General features: G+C 40.8%; 1 protein-coding gene and 1 long non-coding RNA gene across 8 annotated transcripts in view; both read right to left on the bottom strand.

Moving 5' to 3' along the window:
* The window catches only part of LOC309660571, a 202219-nt gene that overhangs the window by 130308 nt on the left and 50672 nt on the right, over positions 1–21239 (bottom strand). The window lies entirely within an intron of this gene.
* FAIM (Fas apoptotic inhibitory molecule) lies at positions 725–20487 on the bottom strand. Of its 7 annotated transcripts, XM_082461337.1 has the most exons (6): positions 19668–19794; positions 15685–15743; positions 14182–14314; positions 13640–13868; positions 6668–6717; positions 725–3282 (listed from the first exon to the last, which is right to left on the bottom strand). In XM_082461337.1, the coding sequence occupies exons 2-6, from the start codon at positions 15726–15728 to the stop codon at positions 3133–3135; spliced, it is 606 nt and encodes a 201-aa protein (XP_082317463.1). In that variant the 5' UTR covers positions 15729–15743; positions 19668–19794; the 3' UTR covers positions 725–3132. The 7 variants fall into 7 exon arrangements, with proteins under 7 accessions (XP_082317463.1, XP_082317464.1, XP_082317469.1 ...); XM_082461338.1 differs by lacking the exons at positions 15685–15743; positions 19668–19794 and adding an exon at positions 20022–20487; XM_082461343.1 differs by lacking the exons at positions 15685–15743; positions 19668–19794 and adding an exon at positions 19491–19585.

Here is a 21239-nt window from a genome sequence, read left to right as displayed (position 1 = left end):
CTGCTTTTACCCTTATTATTTCCTTCCTTCTACTTTATTTGTGTTTATTTTGCTGTTATTCCTCTCCTACGACTTTATAAAATGGTTGCTTAGCTGATCAAGTTTAGCTTTTATAATAACAATCTTTATCTGCATCCCATAAGTTTTGATATGAAGTCTTTTCATCACCGTTCAATAGAAAATATTTTCTGATTATCATTTTGGTTTCTTTGTGATGTGCTGGTTACTTCAAAATATTTATTAATTTCCAAATACAGATGGATTTTCTCATTTTTAAATTGATTTCTAGATTGGATGGCATTCACAGAACTTATCTATGAGTTAAATTCTTTCAAATTTGTGGGACTTATTTTTTTTATGACTCACAGTATCGTCAAGTTTTATAAATGTTCAGTGTGCACATGAAAAAATCCATATTTTGCAGCTTTTGATCAGCTGTTTTACATATGTTCATTGGATCAATTCTGCTATGTTGTTTAAATTTATATATTTTTACTGAATTTTTGCCTAGCATTTATGAAAGCGATAAGTTAAAATACCCCACTATGATTTTGGATTTGCTTATTCTAGTTATGTCAATTTTTATCTTATAGAGTTTGAAGCAATATAATTAGGTGCATCCAAATTTAGAGATGATTTATATCCCTGGTGAATTGAACCATTTTAAAAAATTATTTAAAATATCTCATTAAGCAAAACAACAAAACAAATAGCCTTATTTTTTAGGTTGGAGAAACGGAGGCTCAAGAACTTAACCTTTGGTGCCGAACTTCAAACCCAGGCTGTACACCTTCCTCGTGACCCTGCCAGGTTGTTTTGTTTGTTTGGCTGCACCGCAATGCTTGTGGTATCTTAATTCCCCGACCAGGGATCGAACCCGGGCCCTCCGCAGTGAAAGCACTGAGTCTTAACCACTGGACTGCCAGGGAATTTCCCCAAGCTGCTTTAAATTAACAAAACAAAAAACATGGGTTCACCAAGTCAAAGGCAAACTACATTCTCAAGGTTTGGTCTCCAAAAGACTGAATCAAACTGTATCCCCACGTGTTTGCTGAGGTACTTAATAACACACTGCAAAGTACAGTTCTGACTGCTAATAGCTAGAGTTCAAAACAAAGTGCCTAAAAATAATTGCTTTGCTTTTGGACATGGCACAAAACATTTTTTGTACCAGATAAAATATGGCCATTAAAAGTCGCCCTTTAGGGGCTTCCCTGGTGGTGCAGCGATTAAGAATCCGCCTGCCAATGCAGAAGACATGGGTTCGAACCCTGGTCCGGGAAGATCCCACATGCCGCGGAGCAACTAAGCCCGTGCGCCACAACTACTGAGCCTGTGCTCTAGAGCCTGCGAGCCACAACTCCTGAGCCTGTGTGCCTCAACTACTGACGACCGCGCGCCTAGAGCCCTGCTCTGCAACAAGAGAAGCCACCGCCATGAGAAGCCTGCGCACCGCAACGAAGAGTAGCCCCTGCTCGCCGCAACTAGAGAAAGCCCACGCACAGAAGCGAAGACCCAACACAGCCATTAAATAAATAAATAAATAAATAAATAAATAAATAATAAATAAATAACGCCCTTTATTCAAGGGAAATGAAAACGACCACACCCAAACACTTGAAAGCAAACCCAAAAATGAATTTAATAAGCCTCAGAAGAGTCCCTCTTAGTTCATTCATCTCCTAATCTTCCCGTGGCAGTGAAGGAAGGCTGGGGGGTGGCATGGGGAGAGCAGGGGGATGATTCCTATACATGTGGTATGCTAACCTTCCAGTCGTAAGACTTCAAATAAATGTCAGAGTAGGTAAGTCACAGGCTAATTTTAATATGCTCTGCCACCACGCATGTTGCCTGCCGGGGCCCCGCCTGTCTGAGCCTCGTTCCCTCGCTGCTGTCCTGCCCCTCAGTTCCTCGTGCCTGATGTTAGAGCGTGGTTGTGCCTCTGTTCTGCCCCAAATCTCTTAGAAATACGTGAGCGGCAGGGAGATGGTAGTACAGCGTATGGGTTTTAGCGTCAGAAAAACCTGGGTCTAAATCCTGCCTGTTCCAGTACAGAACAGCTCACTAAGCTTGAGACAATGTCTCTAGGCCAGTGCCGTCCAATCAGACTTGGTATGATGATGGAAATGTTCTGTATCTGCACTGTCCAATGTGGCGGCTGCTAGCCCCATGTGACTGCTGAGGACCTGAAGTGTGGCTAGTGTGATAGAGGAATTTTTAATTGTTTCATTTTAGTTAATTAATTTAACTTAAATAGCTACATGACTAATGGCTACCGTAGTGGACCGAGCAAGTCTAGAAAATGGAGAATTCTCCCTCTTATGGAGGATCCCCATGTGATAATGGACATGAAATACCCCGCTAAAAGGCTCTACTATTAAACCATGTCCTGCCCTGAAAGACCTTCAGAAACGAGTACTGACACAATCTGGACCACTTCCCGTACTGAGGCGGCATCTCTGTGAATCTGCCTGGGTGGGTCTGCTTCAGTCACAAAGCGCTAACACCTCCACACAGGTGTGCAACTCTGACTTTCTAAACACTGCCTGACGATGCAACTGATGCTGTCTGGTGTAAAGAAGTTTGCTTCTTCCTTTTTTTTTTTTTTTTTGTCCTGATCATGCTGATTAAACAATTGCATTTTCAGAAACCTATTTTTCATTAAATTCTTACGTGACTCTCCTTAACATTGTTACAGATAGAAAATGTTTCTCATTTCAGTTAAACTAATAATACCATTGTATACCAACTGCTTTAAACTAGACTATCTGCACAGGTTAAAAATATACAAAGACATCCATTTTAAGAAACACAAATCAAGCAGCACCAATTTTACTTTATAGCATTTATTATAGTAAAAGTTGCTCTTGTAAAACACTAGTGATTTTTGGTCCGTATCTTATTTTCCATTTGACGTTAAAACATTTTACATTATTTACAAAATAAATTGCAATATTTATGATACATAATTTTTTCTTCCTGACCTTTGGAACATTACAGTTTCAAGTAACTAAAAAATAAAAACATGGCGACTAGATGTACTGAAAAGTACATACTGAACATATTTAATCACCACAGTAATTTAAAAGTCCTGATCTTTACTTCTTAAGATTAAAATTCATTAACATGAAGTCATTCAGGAATCTCCGGGATTTCTCTATTATCCACAATGAGAGTATGAATAATCCCTTCTTTCCGCTTCCCACTACTGACAGCCTTTATGTAACAGTCATGGTTCCCAATACTGAAGTGAGTTTCAGTCCCGTCATCTACAAACTCACCCTGGGCAAACAAAAGAAGGAGGAATTAGTGTTCCAGAAACATTTATCTTTGTCTAGAGCATTAACATCACCTAAAAAGGGAGGTATAATGAAGTACATATTAGTTCAATGTTAAACTTTGCAAGATTAAAGTTAGAAGCTTGTATTTAGATGCTTTTATGTCTCTGTTATGAAGGTTTCTTATTTGTACCCCCTACAATCTTTAAGAATCTTAAGTTTCAGAGGAAAAAAAAAGTGTATCTAATGGCTATGTGTCTATAACATATACTATGTAGACAATGTAGACTATTTTCAAAAGTAAAAATAATAAACCTGATAGCAAACATTTATTAGTGATTTATTCTATACAAAGAATGGTTTACATGCATTATTTTATTGCATCCTCACAATAACCTGCTTGGAGTACGATTACTATCCACATTTGATATGTGAGGAAACTGAGGCACAGAGTGGTTAAATTACTTGCTGAAGGCCCCAGTCAGTAAGGGATGGAGTGTTCTTAACCACTCTGAAAATCTGATTCCCCAGTGTATAAGGTGGCTTACAATAAATACATAACATAAAAAATAACATAAAACCAAACACTACTGAGTCTAGACTTGCTCTGTCCAGTACAGTAGCCACTGGCCACATGTGGCAACTGAGCATGTAATGAGGTGGGTCTAAAATGAGATACTCTGTTAAGGGTAAAATATACACTGGATTTGGAAGACTTAGTATGAAACAAAGAATGTAAAATAACTCAGTAGAAACTTTTTATATTTATTACATGTTAAATGATATTTTTGATATACTGATTTAAATCAAATTTTTATTAAGATGAACTTCACTGTAAAACTTTTGAAATCTGGCTACTAGAAAAGTTATATATGAAGCTCATATCTGTGGCTCATATTTCTATTGAACAGCACTGATCTAGAGTAAAAAGATAGGGGCCAAGTAGTACAGAGAAGGAAGGAAGAACAGGAGGCTTAGAGGATAAAAATGAATTATGCAAGGAAGCACCATCAGACTCACAACCTGGCTATAAGCTTCCTGGCAGCCAAAGCAGACAGAGCAAGGCCCCGTAGCTAACATTATCTAACCAAAGAAAGCACAGGAGGCATCAGAGAGGGAAGCTTTTTCTTAGCTCTGGGAAGAATCTGGCCAACACGGAGGTGTACTGACCACAAGGACTGGGGGTGCTGGTCCTGGAGTCTAGTGTGTTCTTTTTACCCCTTTTCACATTGAGCTTTGAAAAAATCCTTCAGGTCATACTTCTGTAAAAATCAATTTAGAGGGCAGAGGAAGGGTTGAATAATACAATCCTTGTAAGTAGCTTCTTGGTAATATGACAGATACATAGTCTTGGTCACGATGCTTTGAGATGAAAAGGAAATGGAGAAAATAAGCTGTAACTCACAGGCAGCAAGAGCAGGTGTACATAGTGCTGGGGAAGACTGCCCGGATATGGAGCTGCCAAAACTGCCCAGCAAACTAGGTTGTAGTTACAATGAGGAGGCAACTGGGTGAGACAGAGCTATTGTCCAAACACTTGTGGTTTCTTGTCAGTTACTGAGGAACAAAGACATTGTGGATGGACATTATTTTCAACTTCCTACTTATTTACAACCACATTTTTAAATCTCTCTTTACATTTGCACTGGAGAATTCCTGGAGGGTGGAAGGAATGTGATCCCAAACTGCAGACTCTCCATCTAGAGAATTCCAGGGTAGGAAAGAAAGAATAGGAAGGACTAGCAGATGTGGCGTCGGGCACACAGTAGGCATGGAAACTTAAGCTGGTCCAAAAGGAGACATAAAATACTGAAGAGCTCTCCAAGCCTCTCTGCATAAAAGTCTCGATGGGTAGGTTTAACCCAGAGGGTGGGTCAAACTCTGGAGGATCAATTTTAAGTGAGCCCTGGTTACATTTCCCTTCAAGAATTAAAACTAGGATTAAGAAAGAGAAAAGCATTAATCTTTGTAACTTTTGATTTCTGGCTTGGGCACTTCCTTAGAAGCAGATTGGCTATAAGACCCAGCTAGTCTGCTGAATAAATTCATCCCAGACCTTCCCTCCAAGCACATCTCCTCACCTTCCCAGACCTACAATAGAGAAGGGAGGTAACAGCAGCAACCACAACTTGCAGCTAGCTAAACTGTGCCAGGGGAAGAGAGCTTCTCATGATCTCTAGCCCTGGTGTTCATGTCTGAAGCCATGAAAGGGGACACCAGGGCTGGTATACCGCCCGCTTGCCAGCTGACCCCAGAACACATGGGAATTTCCACCCAAAGATTTCAGCTCCTGCTCTCACACTCCCAGCTGTCCAGGACCGCCTCCCCTGCTTCACTTCCTCCCCTGCTGTACACACCACTATTATTTCCTTCCCACTTGAGATGCACTCCTATATTCATCCCACCACAGCCCTAACAGTGCAAGCAGCAAAAGCCCTACACACTGGGGTTTGGATGGGGATTTCATTGTGCTCGGCTTCAATGGGTGGGGTAGCCTCTTAGCACTGCTACTCTACAAACTCCACTTGTCTTCTGGGGTTCGTGACAGTGCCTTTAGACAGCTACCTGCCTTTGTGTCACCTGACATTGTGTGCATCATTCCTTTTTCACAACCTCTGCTTTTAGAAAAGTACTATCTGCTTTGAGTGTATGGTGTAAAGCCTTCCTATTCAAAGTGTGACCTGTGCACCAGCAGCTCTGGCAACACCTGAGGACATGTTAGAATATGCATTTTAACAAGATCCCAACTGATTCTATGCATGTAAGTTTGAGAAGCAATGGTATAAAGCACCCCTTTAACCTGGATAAATACAGGAGGACGCAACCTTTGGGGAGGACTTTTTTTTTTTTTTTTTTTACAAACCCTTGTGTCGAGGGCTGACTTTCAATAATAGTTTGCAGCAAGGGAGCTGCTCTGCTAGGTACGAAACCCGGACCCAGAAGCAGATCGTCTACGAACGGTTTAGCACCAGGGTCCCCACGAAACGGGCGTGATGGGCGAGGGGGCGGCCACCTTTCCAGCCGTGCCCGTGACCCAGGACGAAGGGCTCTCCCCACCGGACCCCGGTTCCGAAGCGCGGCAGATTGCGCTGCGCCGTGCCGGGGAGGATTTTGTAAATGCCGGAACTCTTTTCAGGGTAGAGGCTGGTCCAGGAGAGGAAAGGTAGAGTATGAGGTTGGTGCCGGACATAAGTTGTTACCAAACTCTCACTGCCCCAGGCCCTGCCCAGGAAAGGTCTTCAGATTTTGGAGTCAGGATTACTTCATCTCTTTTTTGTTTTTAACCAACAGGACCTTCGTTACTTATAAAATCTCCATAGTTAGGAAACACAGCAACGTTTCAATGGTCACTCACGCACATGGTGAGAGTAATCAAAAGGTCAACTTACTGCTGTCTCCATTTTTTTACCATTGCACCATACATCCATAGTGTCTTTTTCTGTAAAAGTAACAGATGAAAAAAAAATTATAATCTGTGATTTAAAGTTAACATTTTATTATTTTAAGAAGAGTTTGTTACACTGGATTTTGAAAACTCCATTAATTCCATTCATGGCTTTGAAATTCTTCCAAATTTGAAGAAACTGTGTTTATCTTTTGTTCGCAGACAAAATAAAAATGAAAGCAATCTTTTAAGAGAAAATCATGATCCCAATACAAATTAATAAAGACTTGTTAAAGAAAATCTTTAAAGGAGGATGCAGACAAATGAATGCGAAGAGGGACCTTTCCACACAGAATGTCTTTTTTTTCATATCATCTGAAATGTTTTAATAAAATTTTAAGGTCTGATTGTGAATCAAAGAAGGGTTTACACACTCCCAGGATTACAATGTGTTTCCATTTAGGATACCAATATATTTTAGCAAATTAAAGAGTACTTTTGGCTTTTTAAAAACCTACGTACTGGGGCTTCCCTGGTGGCGCAGTGGTTAAGAATCCGCCTGCCAATGCAGGGGACACGGGTTCGATCCCTGGTCTGGGAAGATCCCACATGCCGCAGAGCGGCTAGGCCCGTGAGCCACAACTACTGAGCCTGCGCGTCTGGAGCCTGTGCTCCGCAAAGGGAGAGGCCGCGACAGTGACAGGCCCGCGCACCGCGATGAAGAGTGGCCCCCGCTTGCCACAACTGGAGAAAGTCCTCGCACAGAAACGAAGACCCAACACAGCCAAAAATAAATAAATAAATAAATAAATTTATTAAAAAAACAAAAAACAAAAAAAACCTACGTACTTCAAGTAATGTAATATTTGACCTTATCCCTTTTATATTTTTATTTTTTGGATTAAAGCAAGTATTGCTTTTCTTTCTTTTTTTATTGGAGTATAGTTGATTTACAATGTTGTGTTAGTTTAAGGTGTACAGCACAGTGATTCAGTTACACACACACACACACACACACACACACACACATACTCTTTTTCAGATTCTTTTCCCTTATAGGTTATTACAGAATATCGAGTAGAGTTCCCTGTGCTATACAGTAGGTCCTTGTCATTTATCTATTTCATATATAGTAGTGTGTATTTGCTAATCCCAGATGCCTAACTTATCCCTCCCAGAACGTCCTTTAACATCAGTGACTAGATGATTCCTCCTGCCTCTCACTAACCCAACTGGATGATGGCACAAAGAGACCACCAGAAAAGACTACCTTGCTGTTCATACAGGACAGATAGCAATTTAGCCTTAAATTTCATACTGGATAGCACAATAATCTCTATTCATTTTGTTATGGTTTCACTTTGGGGAAAATTACTGGATCATAAGAAAAAAAATATAGGTATGGTACTTGATGGACTGTTCAGAGTACAGTGCTGACACGATAGAGCAAAATGTTGCCACGATACACTTGGGCATTAGCTAAGCGGCCGCAGCTCACTCCAGGGAGGTGTGTACATGTGTGCGCGTGTCACAAACGCATGTGCATTTTGGGGGAGGATCCCTAGAGCCACTTGTGAATGTCAGTGTCCCAGGGAGTGGCAAGAGGGAGAACTGCACTCATTAAGCAGCCAGAAGATGAGCTTCAGGTGTTATTACGGAGACTAGAGAGAAGCGGGACCTGTGTGTGCACACGGAGCCCAGGGGTCAAAACCTGCCTGGGCCCCAATGTTCACTGCAGCATTTATAATTTATAATAAATTATAATAAATTATTAGCTATTTATAATAGCCAGGTCATGGAAGCAACCTAAATGCCCATCAACAGATGAATGGATAAAGAAGATGTGGTACATATATACAATGGAATATTACTCAGCCATAAAAAGGAACGAAATTGGGTCATTTGTAGAGACGTGGATGAACCTAAAGACTGTCATACAGAGTGAAGTTAAGTCAGAAAGAGAAAAACAAATATCGCATATTAACGCATATATGTGGAACCTAGAAAAATGGTACAGATGAACCGGTTTGCAGGGCAGAAATAGAGACACAGATGTAGAGAACACACATATGGACACCAAGGGGAGAAAGGAGGGGTGGTGGTGGGATGAACTGGGAGATTGGGATTGACATATATACACTAATATGTATAAAATAGATAACTAATGAGAACCTGCTGTATAAAAAATAAATAAAATTAAATTTAAAAATTAAATTCAAAAAAAAATTACATGCTTTCTTCTGGTAATTGTTTGCATTTAAATTTCAAATCATTAAAAAGTACTATTCACATTTAAAAAAAAAAGAAAAAAAAAACCTGCCTGGGTGTCAAGGCTGAGATGCCTTGACACTGACAAGCCGTCTACTCCAGGAACACGGTCTCTTCTCCCTGCACCTCGAGATGCGAGCCTCACTTAGAGAATGGAGAAAGGACTTTGAGCTGGGCTAGAGGGAGAGAGAGAAGGGCAGAGGCGCCCAGGAGGTATGGGAGGGGAAGCCCAATGGCAGCCTGAGTGGGAAGCATCTACGGCCACAGCTGTGGGCAAACCCAGCTCAGCCGCCTGGATCAGAGCATACGGTGCTCAAATAAACCACGACAGTGGTGACAATCGGAATTTTATTTAGTGGGACAACTGAACGTGTACATGTACTCAGATTTTCTATAATAGCAGTTATTAACATGCCTCTGAAGAACATTGCTAATCCAGAAGCCATAAAAGAAAAGGGGTAAGTAAATCTGACTACATGAAAGCAAAAAAGATTTCTTCATGATTAAAAAAATACATGCATACCTATAAGCAAAGTCGTATAATAAATGACAGACTGGGAAAAATACTTGAAGCTCACAATACAAAGAGCTAATTTTAGTAATATAAGGACTCCTAGCAATCAAGGAGAAAAAGATCAACAACCCAAGAGAAAACAGGTCAAAGGACACATACAGGCATTATCAGAAAAGAAACACAAAAGGACCTTAAACACATGAAAAGAGGCTCAACCTCACCCAATTTTGAAAAAGGCAAATAAAAAACATACTGGAATACCATTTTTCACCTAAAAGTAAAGTAGCTGGTAAGCCACTACATTTCTAAACACAACACTGTAAAATTCTGGAAGATAAAGATGAGCCCACAAAAGCTTCCAGAAAGAAGAAACTAATGAGATTCAGACTGGCATAGAACTTCTCATTCAAAACAATGGAGAATAGAAGACACTGGAACAAGGCTTTCAAATTTCTCAGGGGAAAAAAAAAAACACATTTTAAAGCTAGAACTCTATACTAAGCAAAAGTATCAACTTCGTTTAAGGGTCATATAATATTTAGCTCCTAGACACCCTTTATTAGGAAATCACTTAAGGATATTTTCCAGTAAACAAAGGTGAAACTGGCAGTTGTGGGATTCAATAACTGATGGAACTAAAGCCAGGGTTCCATGAAAGCAAGCCCAGGACGGCCACTGGGCAGCAGGCCTGGGAAGCAACTATCTAGTTTTGAACAGGAAGTCAACAGACGCCCAAGAATACTGTCATTAAGAATGAGAAGATTTCGAAGCAAGAGATAATACGAGTAAAAAATGCAGACAGACATTAGGAACATTAGCAAAGAAGATATATTTCCATTTCCAACAAGAAAAGAGAAAAGCCACCAGAAGAGCCCAGAAAAACAAAAGACTAAAAAAAAAAAATTAAGGTCCAATTGTGAAGAAAACAAAAAATGAGGTATAATTTTGAGAAACTGGTAGATTATAGAACAGAAAACCCACTTGACCTTGACACTAAAAACAGCTTCCTTTGAGTGGCACAGGGGGTGTGACAATAATACAGAGAAAGAATGTAACCATGGCCCACTCCAAAAATATTTACAAAATCACAATAATATAAATGTTATTTATTGGTTTTTAATTTTAGAATCAACCTATAGAAAAAATACAGGAGAACACAGTTATGGCTACAGAACAGAATACAAATATTAACTACTCTGATGATGTCAAAGAAAAGGTAGAGAAGACAGAAGTTGAAGGTGGTGAAGGTGGGAGAGGAGCGGCGGGGGAACTATATGTTCACAGCCTCACCTTACTCAACCGGGGATGAAGTAAATTTGAAAGCTGATGATGAAGATGGTGGTAGTGGCAGCAGAGGCATGAGTTTTTTACTGTCTCCAAATTTCCCCTGCTAAAACAGACAGGGCAACAGAACAGAACCAAAGACCCCATGGACAGTATCTACGCCACAAACTCTACAATACCAATAGGTGGGGGAACCACGGGCAACTACGAGACCGTAGCTGTAGTGTTGGCAACCACGCAGAAGGAAGCAGAGGGAAGCAGCAGAGCCTCTGGTGGACCTAAGAATCCCCAGACGGCAGTCCCGGTTCTAACTGGAGTGTTCGGAGGGGCGATGTGTGAAGAGCAGCTGAACTAGAAGGGGTTTTACATCCTGACAGTGGATGGGGTGTGGCAGCGGCGGGAGGGGTCTGAAAGGGCTACGGCAGTCTGGGCCCCAGGAACCCTCAAACGAACCCGCCGAAGCTCCCTTCCAGTACAAACCCCACACTGAGAAGAAACCTGTGGGAAGACAATCCAAACTGAGCACCCAGGGACACGAGAGTTAAAGAAAGAGAAAATCTAGAAAAAACGGGGTAAGGAAACAGCAGCCATCTCAGAAAGTGTGCCCCAATGATTTTAACATCATCCAAAAACGACAGAAAAGGGAACTCAAGAACCTGAAGGTTAAAAAGCTACACAAAACCACACTCCCTTCTAAAAATTCAGAAAAACTAAGATCATATAAGAATTATCAAAGAAAGGTATTGAGCTCTAGATCCATACAAAATTGTAAGAAAAAAGAACAGACTACCATCATTACAGAAAATAGAAGCATCAGAAAGACATGCTTACGTGAAAGGTAAAGCTGTAAAATACTATTTCAAAATGAGCTGAAAGAAATTAAGAAAATCATACAATATATGAAAGAATGACTAAACAATGATTAGAAAAACTCTGAGAAATGAAGTATAGAACTCAGTAAGAATTAGAAATAAAAATAATTTCAGAAATGAGGACTAAACTAAAAGGAACACAAAACAAACATAATAATTCCTTAATAGAAACAGAAAATGAAGAGGAGGAAAATTTTTTAAATCAAAAAGAAATAAAGATGACAGTACAAGTCACAGGCTGGAAGAAAATAACTGCAAAACGTATCCGATAAAGAATGTGTATCTAAATATCTTTGTTACATTTTTAGAATTACTGATTGACAGGAAGTATTTAAATGGCAACCTAGACACAGTCTTTTAAATATAACTGAAGCCAAAATGGTTGAAAAAATTAATCTGCTTTTTCCTCATGATACGTAAAACAAATCTCATAATGCACTAAAGATTATGGTTCCAATTTTTTTAAACTCGTTATCTAAAATATACTAAGAACTCTTAAAACTCAACAGTAAGAAAACAAACCACCCAATTGAAAAATGGGCAAAAGCTCTATAGAAACAGCTCACCAAAGAAGATACACAGATGGCAAATAAGCATATGAAAAGATGCTCAACACCACATATTATTAGGGACTTGCAAATTAAAACTGAGATATCATTACACACTTATTAGAATGACCAAAATCCAAAACACTGGCAACACTGCTGGCAAAGATGTGTAGTAACAGGAACTCTCACTCATTGCTGGGAGGAACACAAAATGGTACAGCCACTTTGGAAGACAATTTGGTGGTTTCCTATCCTCTTCAAGAAAAATTGACCCAATTTCTTTAATAAATAAACCATACAGGAGTTTTTTGGTTTCCTTTTTTTCCAACTATGTGCATTTATTACCTGATAAACATTTTTCATTCTTAAAAAAAATTTTTAAGGTACTTTCTAGCATTCAACTAGACTATATACTCTTTTTTTTTTTTTTAATAAATTTATTTATTTTTGGCTGTGTTGGGTCTTTGTCGCTGCACGCGGGCTTTCCCTAGCTGCGGCGAGCAGGGGCTACTCTTTGTTGTGGTGCGCGGGCTTCTCATTGCGGTGGCTTCTCTTGTTGAGGAGCATGGGCTCTAGGTGCAAGGGCTTCAGTAGTTGTGGCACGTGGGCTCAGTAGTTGTGGCTCGCGGGCTCTAGAGCGCAGGCTCAGTAGTTGTGGCGCACAGGCTTAGTTGCTCCACGGCATGTGGGATCTTCCCAGACCAGGGCTCAAACCCGTGTCCCCTGCCTTGGCAGGCAGATTCTTAACCACTGCGCCACGAGGGAAGCCCTAGACTATATACTCTTAAAAGACACAGACAAAGTCTCTTCATTTATGTATCCTCAAGGCCTGGTACACAAACTGCCGTTTAAGAGGTTCTCAATAATAACTAAATAAATGAATCAATGAATTAATGAGATGATCTACATAGTCTTAACTTAGTGATATGAGAAGCAGGAAATACTAAGAGTAACCAGAAGAGTGAAAAGGTAGTAAATATTTGTCTTGCAAGTTTTGTAGGCCCAACAGAAACTGAGAACACAGATGGCAATCTGTAATAGCAGAACTTAGCTTAAAGAGCAATGGCTTACTTTTTATTTTTTAATCTACTTTATCTGGACTGATGATTTTGATCTGCTGCAGTCCTAAACCTATTGCTACCTAGAGAAAAATTCCCTTTTTACTGATGTATCTTTAATTTCCAACTGCCTTTAGACATGCTTTTAAAGAGAAATATCAATTAATAACAAATGTCTACATCAATATTTCTTTTTTTAAACCCAAGTTTATAATCCTCGAATCCATCACTATAAAATCTGGCTCTCATATTCTCCATATAAATCAGTCGATTCAATGAATACTTCATTTCCACAGGACACATGAGAAATACAACTGCACTTAACATTCTGTCCTATTCAAAGCTCCCATAAAAGGTCTGGACAGTTAGAGGAACTAATTAAATGGCCACCATAAAAAGCCAATAAATTCTGCAGAAACGGCTCTCACTTACCCAGCACAACTCTAAAGTCCTCACCATCCAAATGTAATACCCAAGTATTGGTGGTTTTTGATCTGTTCTCCATATACTTCTTGAGACTTTTCCCATTAATTTCCAGAGTATATTCATAAGCAAAACCACTGACAGCATCTATATTTATGGTTGCTTTCATCTTTGCAGCTCCAACACAGAAGGTTTCTTTGCCCACTAATTTGAACATCCATTCTTTTCTTATCTCTTCCTAAGTAATAAAATATAAAAGTTGAAAACACATAAATGGAAGAAAATTTAATATTTTCACGATACAAAGGTTTTAGAAAATAAAGTCATTTTAAGTTTAAATATTAGATGTTATAGTCTATGAATTGCACAACTATTATTAGTTTGCTTTGTATGGCAAAATGATACAGGCCAATATATAAAGATAACCACTGTAAGAGAAAAGCCTTGCATTCACATATGAAGAATCTACATTAGCAAAATCCAGCTTCCCTGTACAAGCTTCCCTGTACACAGTATGTACACATATTTTACAAAGTAACATTTTTCCCTACCTTTCCATCTACATATACCACTCGTTTGCCTGATGTGGTCCCATGTTCGAATTCAATCTTATGGACTCCATCACTTAAAGCAACATCCCAAACAGCTACGAGATCTGTCATTTTTTCCAGGCTGTAAGGAGGGCTAAGGGAATAAAATTAAGCAATTATAATAGGCCAAAACAGTAATAGAAAAACCAATTAATCCTTCCAAGGTGAAAATATCAGATTTTAAAAAGCCCTGAAATTATAAAATATTAAAGTGATATTAGCTAAGAAAGCCTACTTACAGCACATGTAACTATCTTCTCCCTCTTATGCATTCTTCTTTTAAGATGAAATTACTATATATGGGTATATAGACAGATAATTCCAAAGTCACCTTAATATAATAGGATTAAGAATCAGTCAGTTTATCCACGACAGTATTCTAAGCTAGGCCACAGAATAATGCTTGGAAAGGTCAGTAAAAAGTTTCTACTTCTCCCTCCCGTCACTTAAAAAGCACAGTATTTAATTTTGGTTTTACTTTTTCAGATCCAATCACTCTAAAGCAAGAATTCTCAAAACATTTTATACTTAAACCAATAACCAGGGATTAATTTTAACAAAAAAGGTTCTAATTTATAATACTAAGACTGAGGAAAAAAGAAGTCATGGAAGAAATGTTCTATAATAGATATAAAAATGTTATGGAAGATAGTAATCTTGTCATTATTACAGGAAATCTTATTAAAAATATAAAAGATTCTGTTTTGTCAAGTTTCTGGCACAATTTAAACACATAGTTTATATTAATATTTTAATATAAAATATACATTATATGTGTGTCCTATGTGAATAACCTGTTATGTATAATGCGTATGTAACACGTAAGTACTATTTTGATACTGATATAGATCTTTAGCTTTGAGAGAAGTAACATTTATTACAGCAATAATGATCATAGCTAGCAGTTATTTAGTACTGACTGTGTGTCAATCACTGTGCTAAGAGCTTTATATATATTAACTCAAAGAATCCTCACCATGAGGTGGGTACTATCATTATCTCTATTTATAGATGAGGAAACTGAGGCTCAGAGAGGCTAAGGGCTTGTTTAAGGTCACAATGACAGTAAGTGGCAGATGGGATGTAAACTTAGTAGGACTCTGGCTCCAGAGTCTGTTCTCTTAACTACATCCTGCTCTTCATTCACTCTAATCTCCTTTGTAGGCTCTAAATCAGAGACAGTAAATGGATTTTATATCATTTTGAAGTGACTGCCAAGAATTTTGTGCTGAGACGGATTTGGAGACCTTACATCCAGGTCCTATGGAAAAGGAAAAGTGCTGGCCACCTCTATGCCAGGTGTTTACCGCCCTTTCTCGAAATCACAGAAAAGCAAAACTATGTGTTCTGCAATATTACAAAATGTGTCCTTTAAAAAGTAGCCTGGATAAATAACTCTCCTGAATGATTAAAACCATCTTGAAAGTTTCATAAGCTAGTTTTATTGCAATGCAAGACATTTACCTTTCGTCATCTTCAAAGATAGGACTGTCATCTCCAGATGCCATGGTTGGCAAAACAGTCTTTAATCCAATTAGCAGCCAGGAAAGAGAAAAGGAGAATTGCAGCAAAGAAAGACTGAGAGCAACAAAGATGACATTTGCAAAGAGTTTTTCTAACTCTGCAATCCATTTCTTAAATTGCATGCAGTTTCTGATGAAACAGCATTTACATACAATAGAACTGCAATATCTAATTTTCAGGGAAAGACGTTAAATCACGCAAATTAGCCAATCATATTTTTACCTGTTATGGATTTATAATTTCCTAAAACCAGAGAATAAACTCTAGTTTATGCCACTGAACTAGGGAAGCCCCCTGAACTGAATATTTTAAAACGGCAAATTTTATGTCATATATATTTTATCACAACTTAAAAAATTAATACTGTAATATACAAAAAAACCTATTGAATTATACCCTTTAAATGGGTGAAATGTATGGTATATATGTGTTAAGCTTGCAAGAAGCATCCAGGGATATGCCAGTTTGCTTTCTAAGAGCAAACTTAATTTGCCCACTTACTCAAGCCCACTTAATTTACTAGTGCCAATAATGAATCCATAAAAGTTACGTAGTTTGCTCAGGTCACTAGAAGAGCCCAAGCCAAAACTAAAGTCCAGAACTCCTGTGTAATTAACTAAACAGTATCTGGGCTGTAATGCTAAAATCAGAAGCACTCATAATACTCACACGCATAGGAAACCCCCCACATTTGAAGATTTGGGATTAACAGTTGTACCCCTGCCAAACCTATTGAAAAATAATTTCAACTATTCTTTTGCTCCCAAGATCTACTCTAGTCTAGCCTTTTCTGTATAGATGTCCAAGGATGCTCACTCCTTGTAAAAAACGGGAGATTGACAATCTTTTTGGTCTGGAAACAGCCAGAAGCCACAAATTGTTTTTAAAAAGATATTAAGGGCTTCCCTGGTGGCGCAGTGGTTAAGAATCCGCCTGCCAATGCAGGGGACACGGGTTCGAGCCCTGGTCTGGGAAGATCCCACATGCCGCGGAGCAACTAAGCCCGTATGCCACCAACTACTGAGCCTGCGCTCTAGAGCCCGTGAGCCACAACTACTGAGCCCAAGTGCTGCAACTACTGAAGCCCGTGCGCCTAGAGCCCGTGCTCCGCAACAAGAGAAGCCACCGCAATGAGAAGCCCGCTCACCGCAACGAAGAAGTAGCCCCTGCTCCCCGCATCTAGAGAAAGCCCGCGCGCAGCAACGAAGATCCAACACAGCCAAAAATAAATAAATAATTAATTTAAACATTTTAAAGATATTAAAGACGACCTTAGTACCCATAAAAGCGATCCAACAGGCAAAGAAAAGCTAAGCATTTTGGAATGAAAGCTAAAGATTCAAAACATATTGTACCAAAAAAAAAAACATATTGTACCTAAAATAAATCCCTCTTTTTTTTAGCACCTTATATATTTGTGGATTTTTCTAGTCTTAAAAGTATTTCTTAGGGGGACTTCCCTGGTGGTCCAGTGGTTAAGGCTTTGCCTTCCAATGCAGGGGGTGCGGGATCCATCCTTGGTCAGGGAGCTAAGATCCCGCATGCCTCATGGCCGAAAAACCAAAACATGAAACAGAAGCAATACTGTAACAAATTCAATAAAGACTTCAAAAATGGTCCACATCAAAAAAAATCTTTAAATGAAAATTTCTTAGGATATCTCCTATGAAAGTGGAGGGTATCCTGCAACTATCAAAGCAAAGAGAATACATAGTAATAGAGTAAGCCAACAGCATAATATAAACTTAAATCAGCATCCTTTGTAAATCAGAGTAGACTTTGGGATATCATTCAAAATTTGCTCTACAACTTTTAGAGACTCTAGAAAGTTCAGTAATTCAGCAAACTTGAAAGAACTGCCCAATTTTCCATTATAAGGAACTTCAAATATTATCACACTAAGATAAGGCATGGTACCATATTAATTATAATTATATTTTATATAAAGTATAAAAGACAACACAGTAAATTAGAAAGGTTAGAAATCAAGATCACAGAAAAAAAATTTTTCCCTCAACTATCAACATTCATTTATACATTCAACATTTATTTACAGAGTATCAGTTTAAGGTGTTGAAGAAGTTTTGGAAATAGTGGTGACGGTTGCACGACATCATGAATGTACTTTATGCCACAGAACTGTACATTTTAAAACAGAAAATTTTATGTCATATATATTTTACCACAACTTAAAAAATTAATACTGTAATATACAAAAAACCCGTTCAATTATACCCTTTAAATGGGTGAAGTGTATGCTATATGAATTATATCTCAACAAAACTGTTTAAAAAAAAAACCCCAGGTGCCCTGCCAGTAGTGTTTCTTGGAATATGATTACACCTATAACCAAGAGATGATCACAGCTGTCCATGTCCCCGATTTCTACCTTACTCATATGAATAATGAGAAATATGTCTCACACACATCTCTAAGCTACAAATTGGACTTAATAAACACATGTCATATTCTAAATTCATCCACCATACATACATTTAATTATCACGACCATGTGACCAAACTGGAAAATGATCATTACAAAGAAAAATCCCCTGTATTTCAGCACAAAGTTTTAAGAATGTAAATAAAAAGGATGGAAAAACAAATTCCATTTATTTTCACTGATAAGGACAATGTCACTCACTCACTTGAAACTTTACATGTCTTCAAAGGAAGCTTTCTGAGTATCTGGTGATATACCCATCAGCATGATCCTTTAAAATCCCTTCCCTAGCAACCCAGCATCCATGTATCAGAGAGTATGACTTAAATATAAAACAGTTTCCACTGTTCATTTAACCCCAGCTTGAATTTTGCTTTAACTTAGGTTTAGTCGTATTGGAGACTGTAATGGTTTATCCAAGCTAAACCTAAGTCAGTTTTAAAAATTACTAAGGTACTCACAGTTCCTTTTCAGCAAAGCTCTAGGTAAGGCCAGCTACAAGGCAGGTCAAACTTAAAGAGGTGTTGACACCGTCCGCCCGATCCCTTGTGAAGCACTGGGATCTCCAGCAAAGTCTGTCAGAAAGCTCCCTAAGCCAGGTGTTCCCAAATGCGAGGCACAAAAACGTAAATAACTTTTCCGAGGTGCATTTTTGCAACGTACACCACAAGCCTTACGAGGGATTCTCTCTAAACAAATAATCGTTTTCAAAAAACCAGACGGAACAGTGCTCAACGAATTGCTTTTTGTAATAGCTAAGAACTGAAAACCACCTGTACGTTCACCATCAGAGAGATAATCCATTAAGTAAATCACAGTCCTGTCACTCAGCGAGCGTCAAGCCCCGGCCTGGCGCGGTCAACCCGGCCCCAACACAGCCTAGCGCGGCCAATGAAAAGGATGGAGAAAAACATCGAAAGCCGCGCGCAGACGCGTGGGATGTATTAGCAAGACAAAGAAGCCGAGCTGCGGCACTTTATGATCCAGGTTCTGCAAAAATACAGCCCGCTCATGCTTGCAGGGAAAAGGGGACTGGAAGGAAATACACCTTAATGTTAACCCGAGTGTCTCCCGGGAGCGGGGGTTCGGCTCCTGCGCTTCCTTGCTCGTGCTTTTCTGCTCCACTTTTCCGACGGCGACAAGTATGAATTTATACTCGGGGAGAGGCCGGAGCCGCGGGTCACGGGGCCTGGTCGGGTAGGGGCGCCCCGCCGCCCGCCCCGGTCCCTGCCCCGGCCGCGGCCCGGCCGCCGGGAGACACCAGGAGCCCCCTCCCCGCCCCCCGTGCGGGCCCGGGCCTCACCGCAGGGTCGCCAGGCCGCGGAGACACCGCCCACCGCTCGGCGCGCCCACCGCCGCCGCAGCCGCCGCCGCCGCCGCCCGGAGATGGCGGCCGCCAGCGCCGCGGCGGGGTCGCCTGGGGCTGCGGGCAGGGGCTTCCGGGCCGGCCGGGCCGCCCCACCGGGAGCGCGGGGCTCACCTGGGCGCTGTGGGCCGCGGTGGGGCTCTGGGACCAGCGACCGGTGGGTTCCGCCGACTCGGCCACTTAGGCCTCGTGGCCTCGTCCCTTCGCCGAGAACCAGACACAGCCTCCGCGGAAGCGAGAGCTCGGCAGGCGCGAGTCCCGAGCGCGCCGACTCTCTGTCGCGCTTCAGGTCCCCGGGGGGTGCCCCGCGCAGGCCGCCGTCCGCCTCCCCGCGCGGCTACCCAACCCCGCCCGCCGCTCCAGCCGCCGGCTTTGCGTTCTCGCCCCCTCCCTAGACGCCTCGGTAAGAACCAGCGGATAGCCGGCTCTGGTCGGACGCTGGGGAAAACCAGGTGGGCCAAACCCTACCTGCTCTGTAGCCGCGGGGCAGGTAAATCCGATCGTGGCATTCGCTCCTTGAAACCCTGTAAGGCTGCTGGCTATTTCTTTAAAGATCAAAACTCCTTAGGGTTGGCGCGAGGCCCTGTGTTTGATGTTGCCCCTGCCTCCTCTGGCTTCATTTAGATCCTCAAATGTTGCAAGGTCCTTCTCATCCAGGGCCTCTGCAGGTGCTCTTCCCTCGGCCTGGACGCTCCTCCCTGCCTCTTCCCTTAGTTAACCTCCATTTTGCTGTTGAGAGTGTTCTTCAAATTTCATTTCTTAAGGAAAACTACGCTGGCCCCTAAGGCTTGCAACACCTGGAATTCTCCTCAGCTCCATTCAGGGTGTGCAAGTATTCTTTGTAATCTTTGCTGAATGTGCAGTGTAATTGTACACCGAGGTCCGAGAAGGCGGGGACCGTGGCTGTCGGTTCTCACTCTAGCATCTCCCACGTCTGCACAGTGCAAGGCTCTGATAAATGTTTGTTAAATGAATGAATGAAGAACAGGCCTGAGTAATGTTTTAGGTGGCCTCGATTTTTTTCACTTTAAGGAAGAGACAGCATCACTGCAGGGAGGGAGGACGGTGGGTGAGTGGGCCATCTGAGAAGAGCAGTGAGTGGTCCCTGTGGAGAGTGGGCCCCAGCAACAAAATGGAGACATGTGAAGGGATTCTCCGGGGGTCCTGGGGCTCTGAAGATTTGGAGGTACAGGGACATCTAGGCCCCATAGTGTAATTTCTTCCTGCAGCTTGATGTTAACGTTAAAAAGGATTCTTTCACCTCTGGGATTGGTAGTGAGGATGCCGAGCAAGTGTGTGAGAGAAGGGGAGTTAAGAAACAATAAAGAACAATCTATTGATTAGGTCAACCTGTCTGCAAAGTAGTAGACTGAATCTCAGAGAGCACTGATTTCTTGTTTGCCACCCTGTATTGAAAGCTCCCTGAAGACAAAGACTTTTCATATTTGTATTTTTTTCTGCACTAGTGTCCTGAAAAGAGAGTTTTCAATAAATGATTGTTAAAAGAATGAATTAGGGGACAAAGGTAAAAGGCCTCAGAGTGGTGATTTCCAGAGATGAGACAAGGCTAGCTGAAGATACCTCCCTAATTCCTTTCTCCCAATCCTTAGTTCTTCTGAGAAACAGCTGTGAGTTGTTGGGCTAGGACCAGGAAACCCTGGTTGGGCAGCAGCTCAAAAATATTGT

The sequence above is a fragment of the Balaenoptera physalus genome, assembly GCF_965194825.1.
Source record: "Balaenoptera physalus genome assembly, chromosome: 4".
Lineage (NCBI taxonomy): Eukaryota > Metazoa > Chordata > Mammalia > Artiodactyla > Balaenopteridae > Balaenoptera > Balaenoptera physalus.
The sequence above is the reverse complement of the archived record's forward strand: the minus strand, read 5'-3'. Positions and strand labels throughout refer to the sequence as shown.

Coding starts and splice junctions, on each gene's coding strand:
- FAIM (XM_082461337.1), bottom strand. CDS start 15,728: ATGGCATCTGGAGATGACAGTCCTATCTTTGAAGATGACGAAAG. Junction 13,869..14,181: donor TGGTATATGTAGATGGAAAG/GTAGGGAAAAAT, acceptor TTTATTACTTAG/GAAGAGATAAGAAAAGAATG. Junction 6,718..13,639: donor GGACTTTAGAGTTGTGCTGG/GTAAGTGAGAGC, acceptor TTACTTTTACAG/AAAAAGACACTATGGATGTA.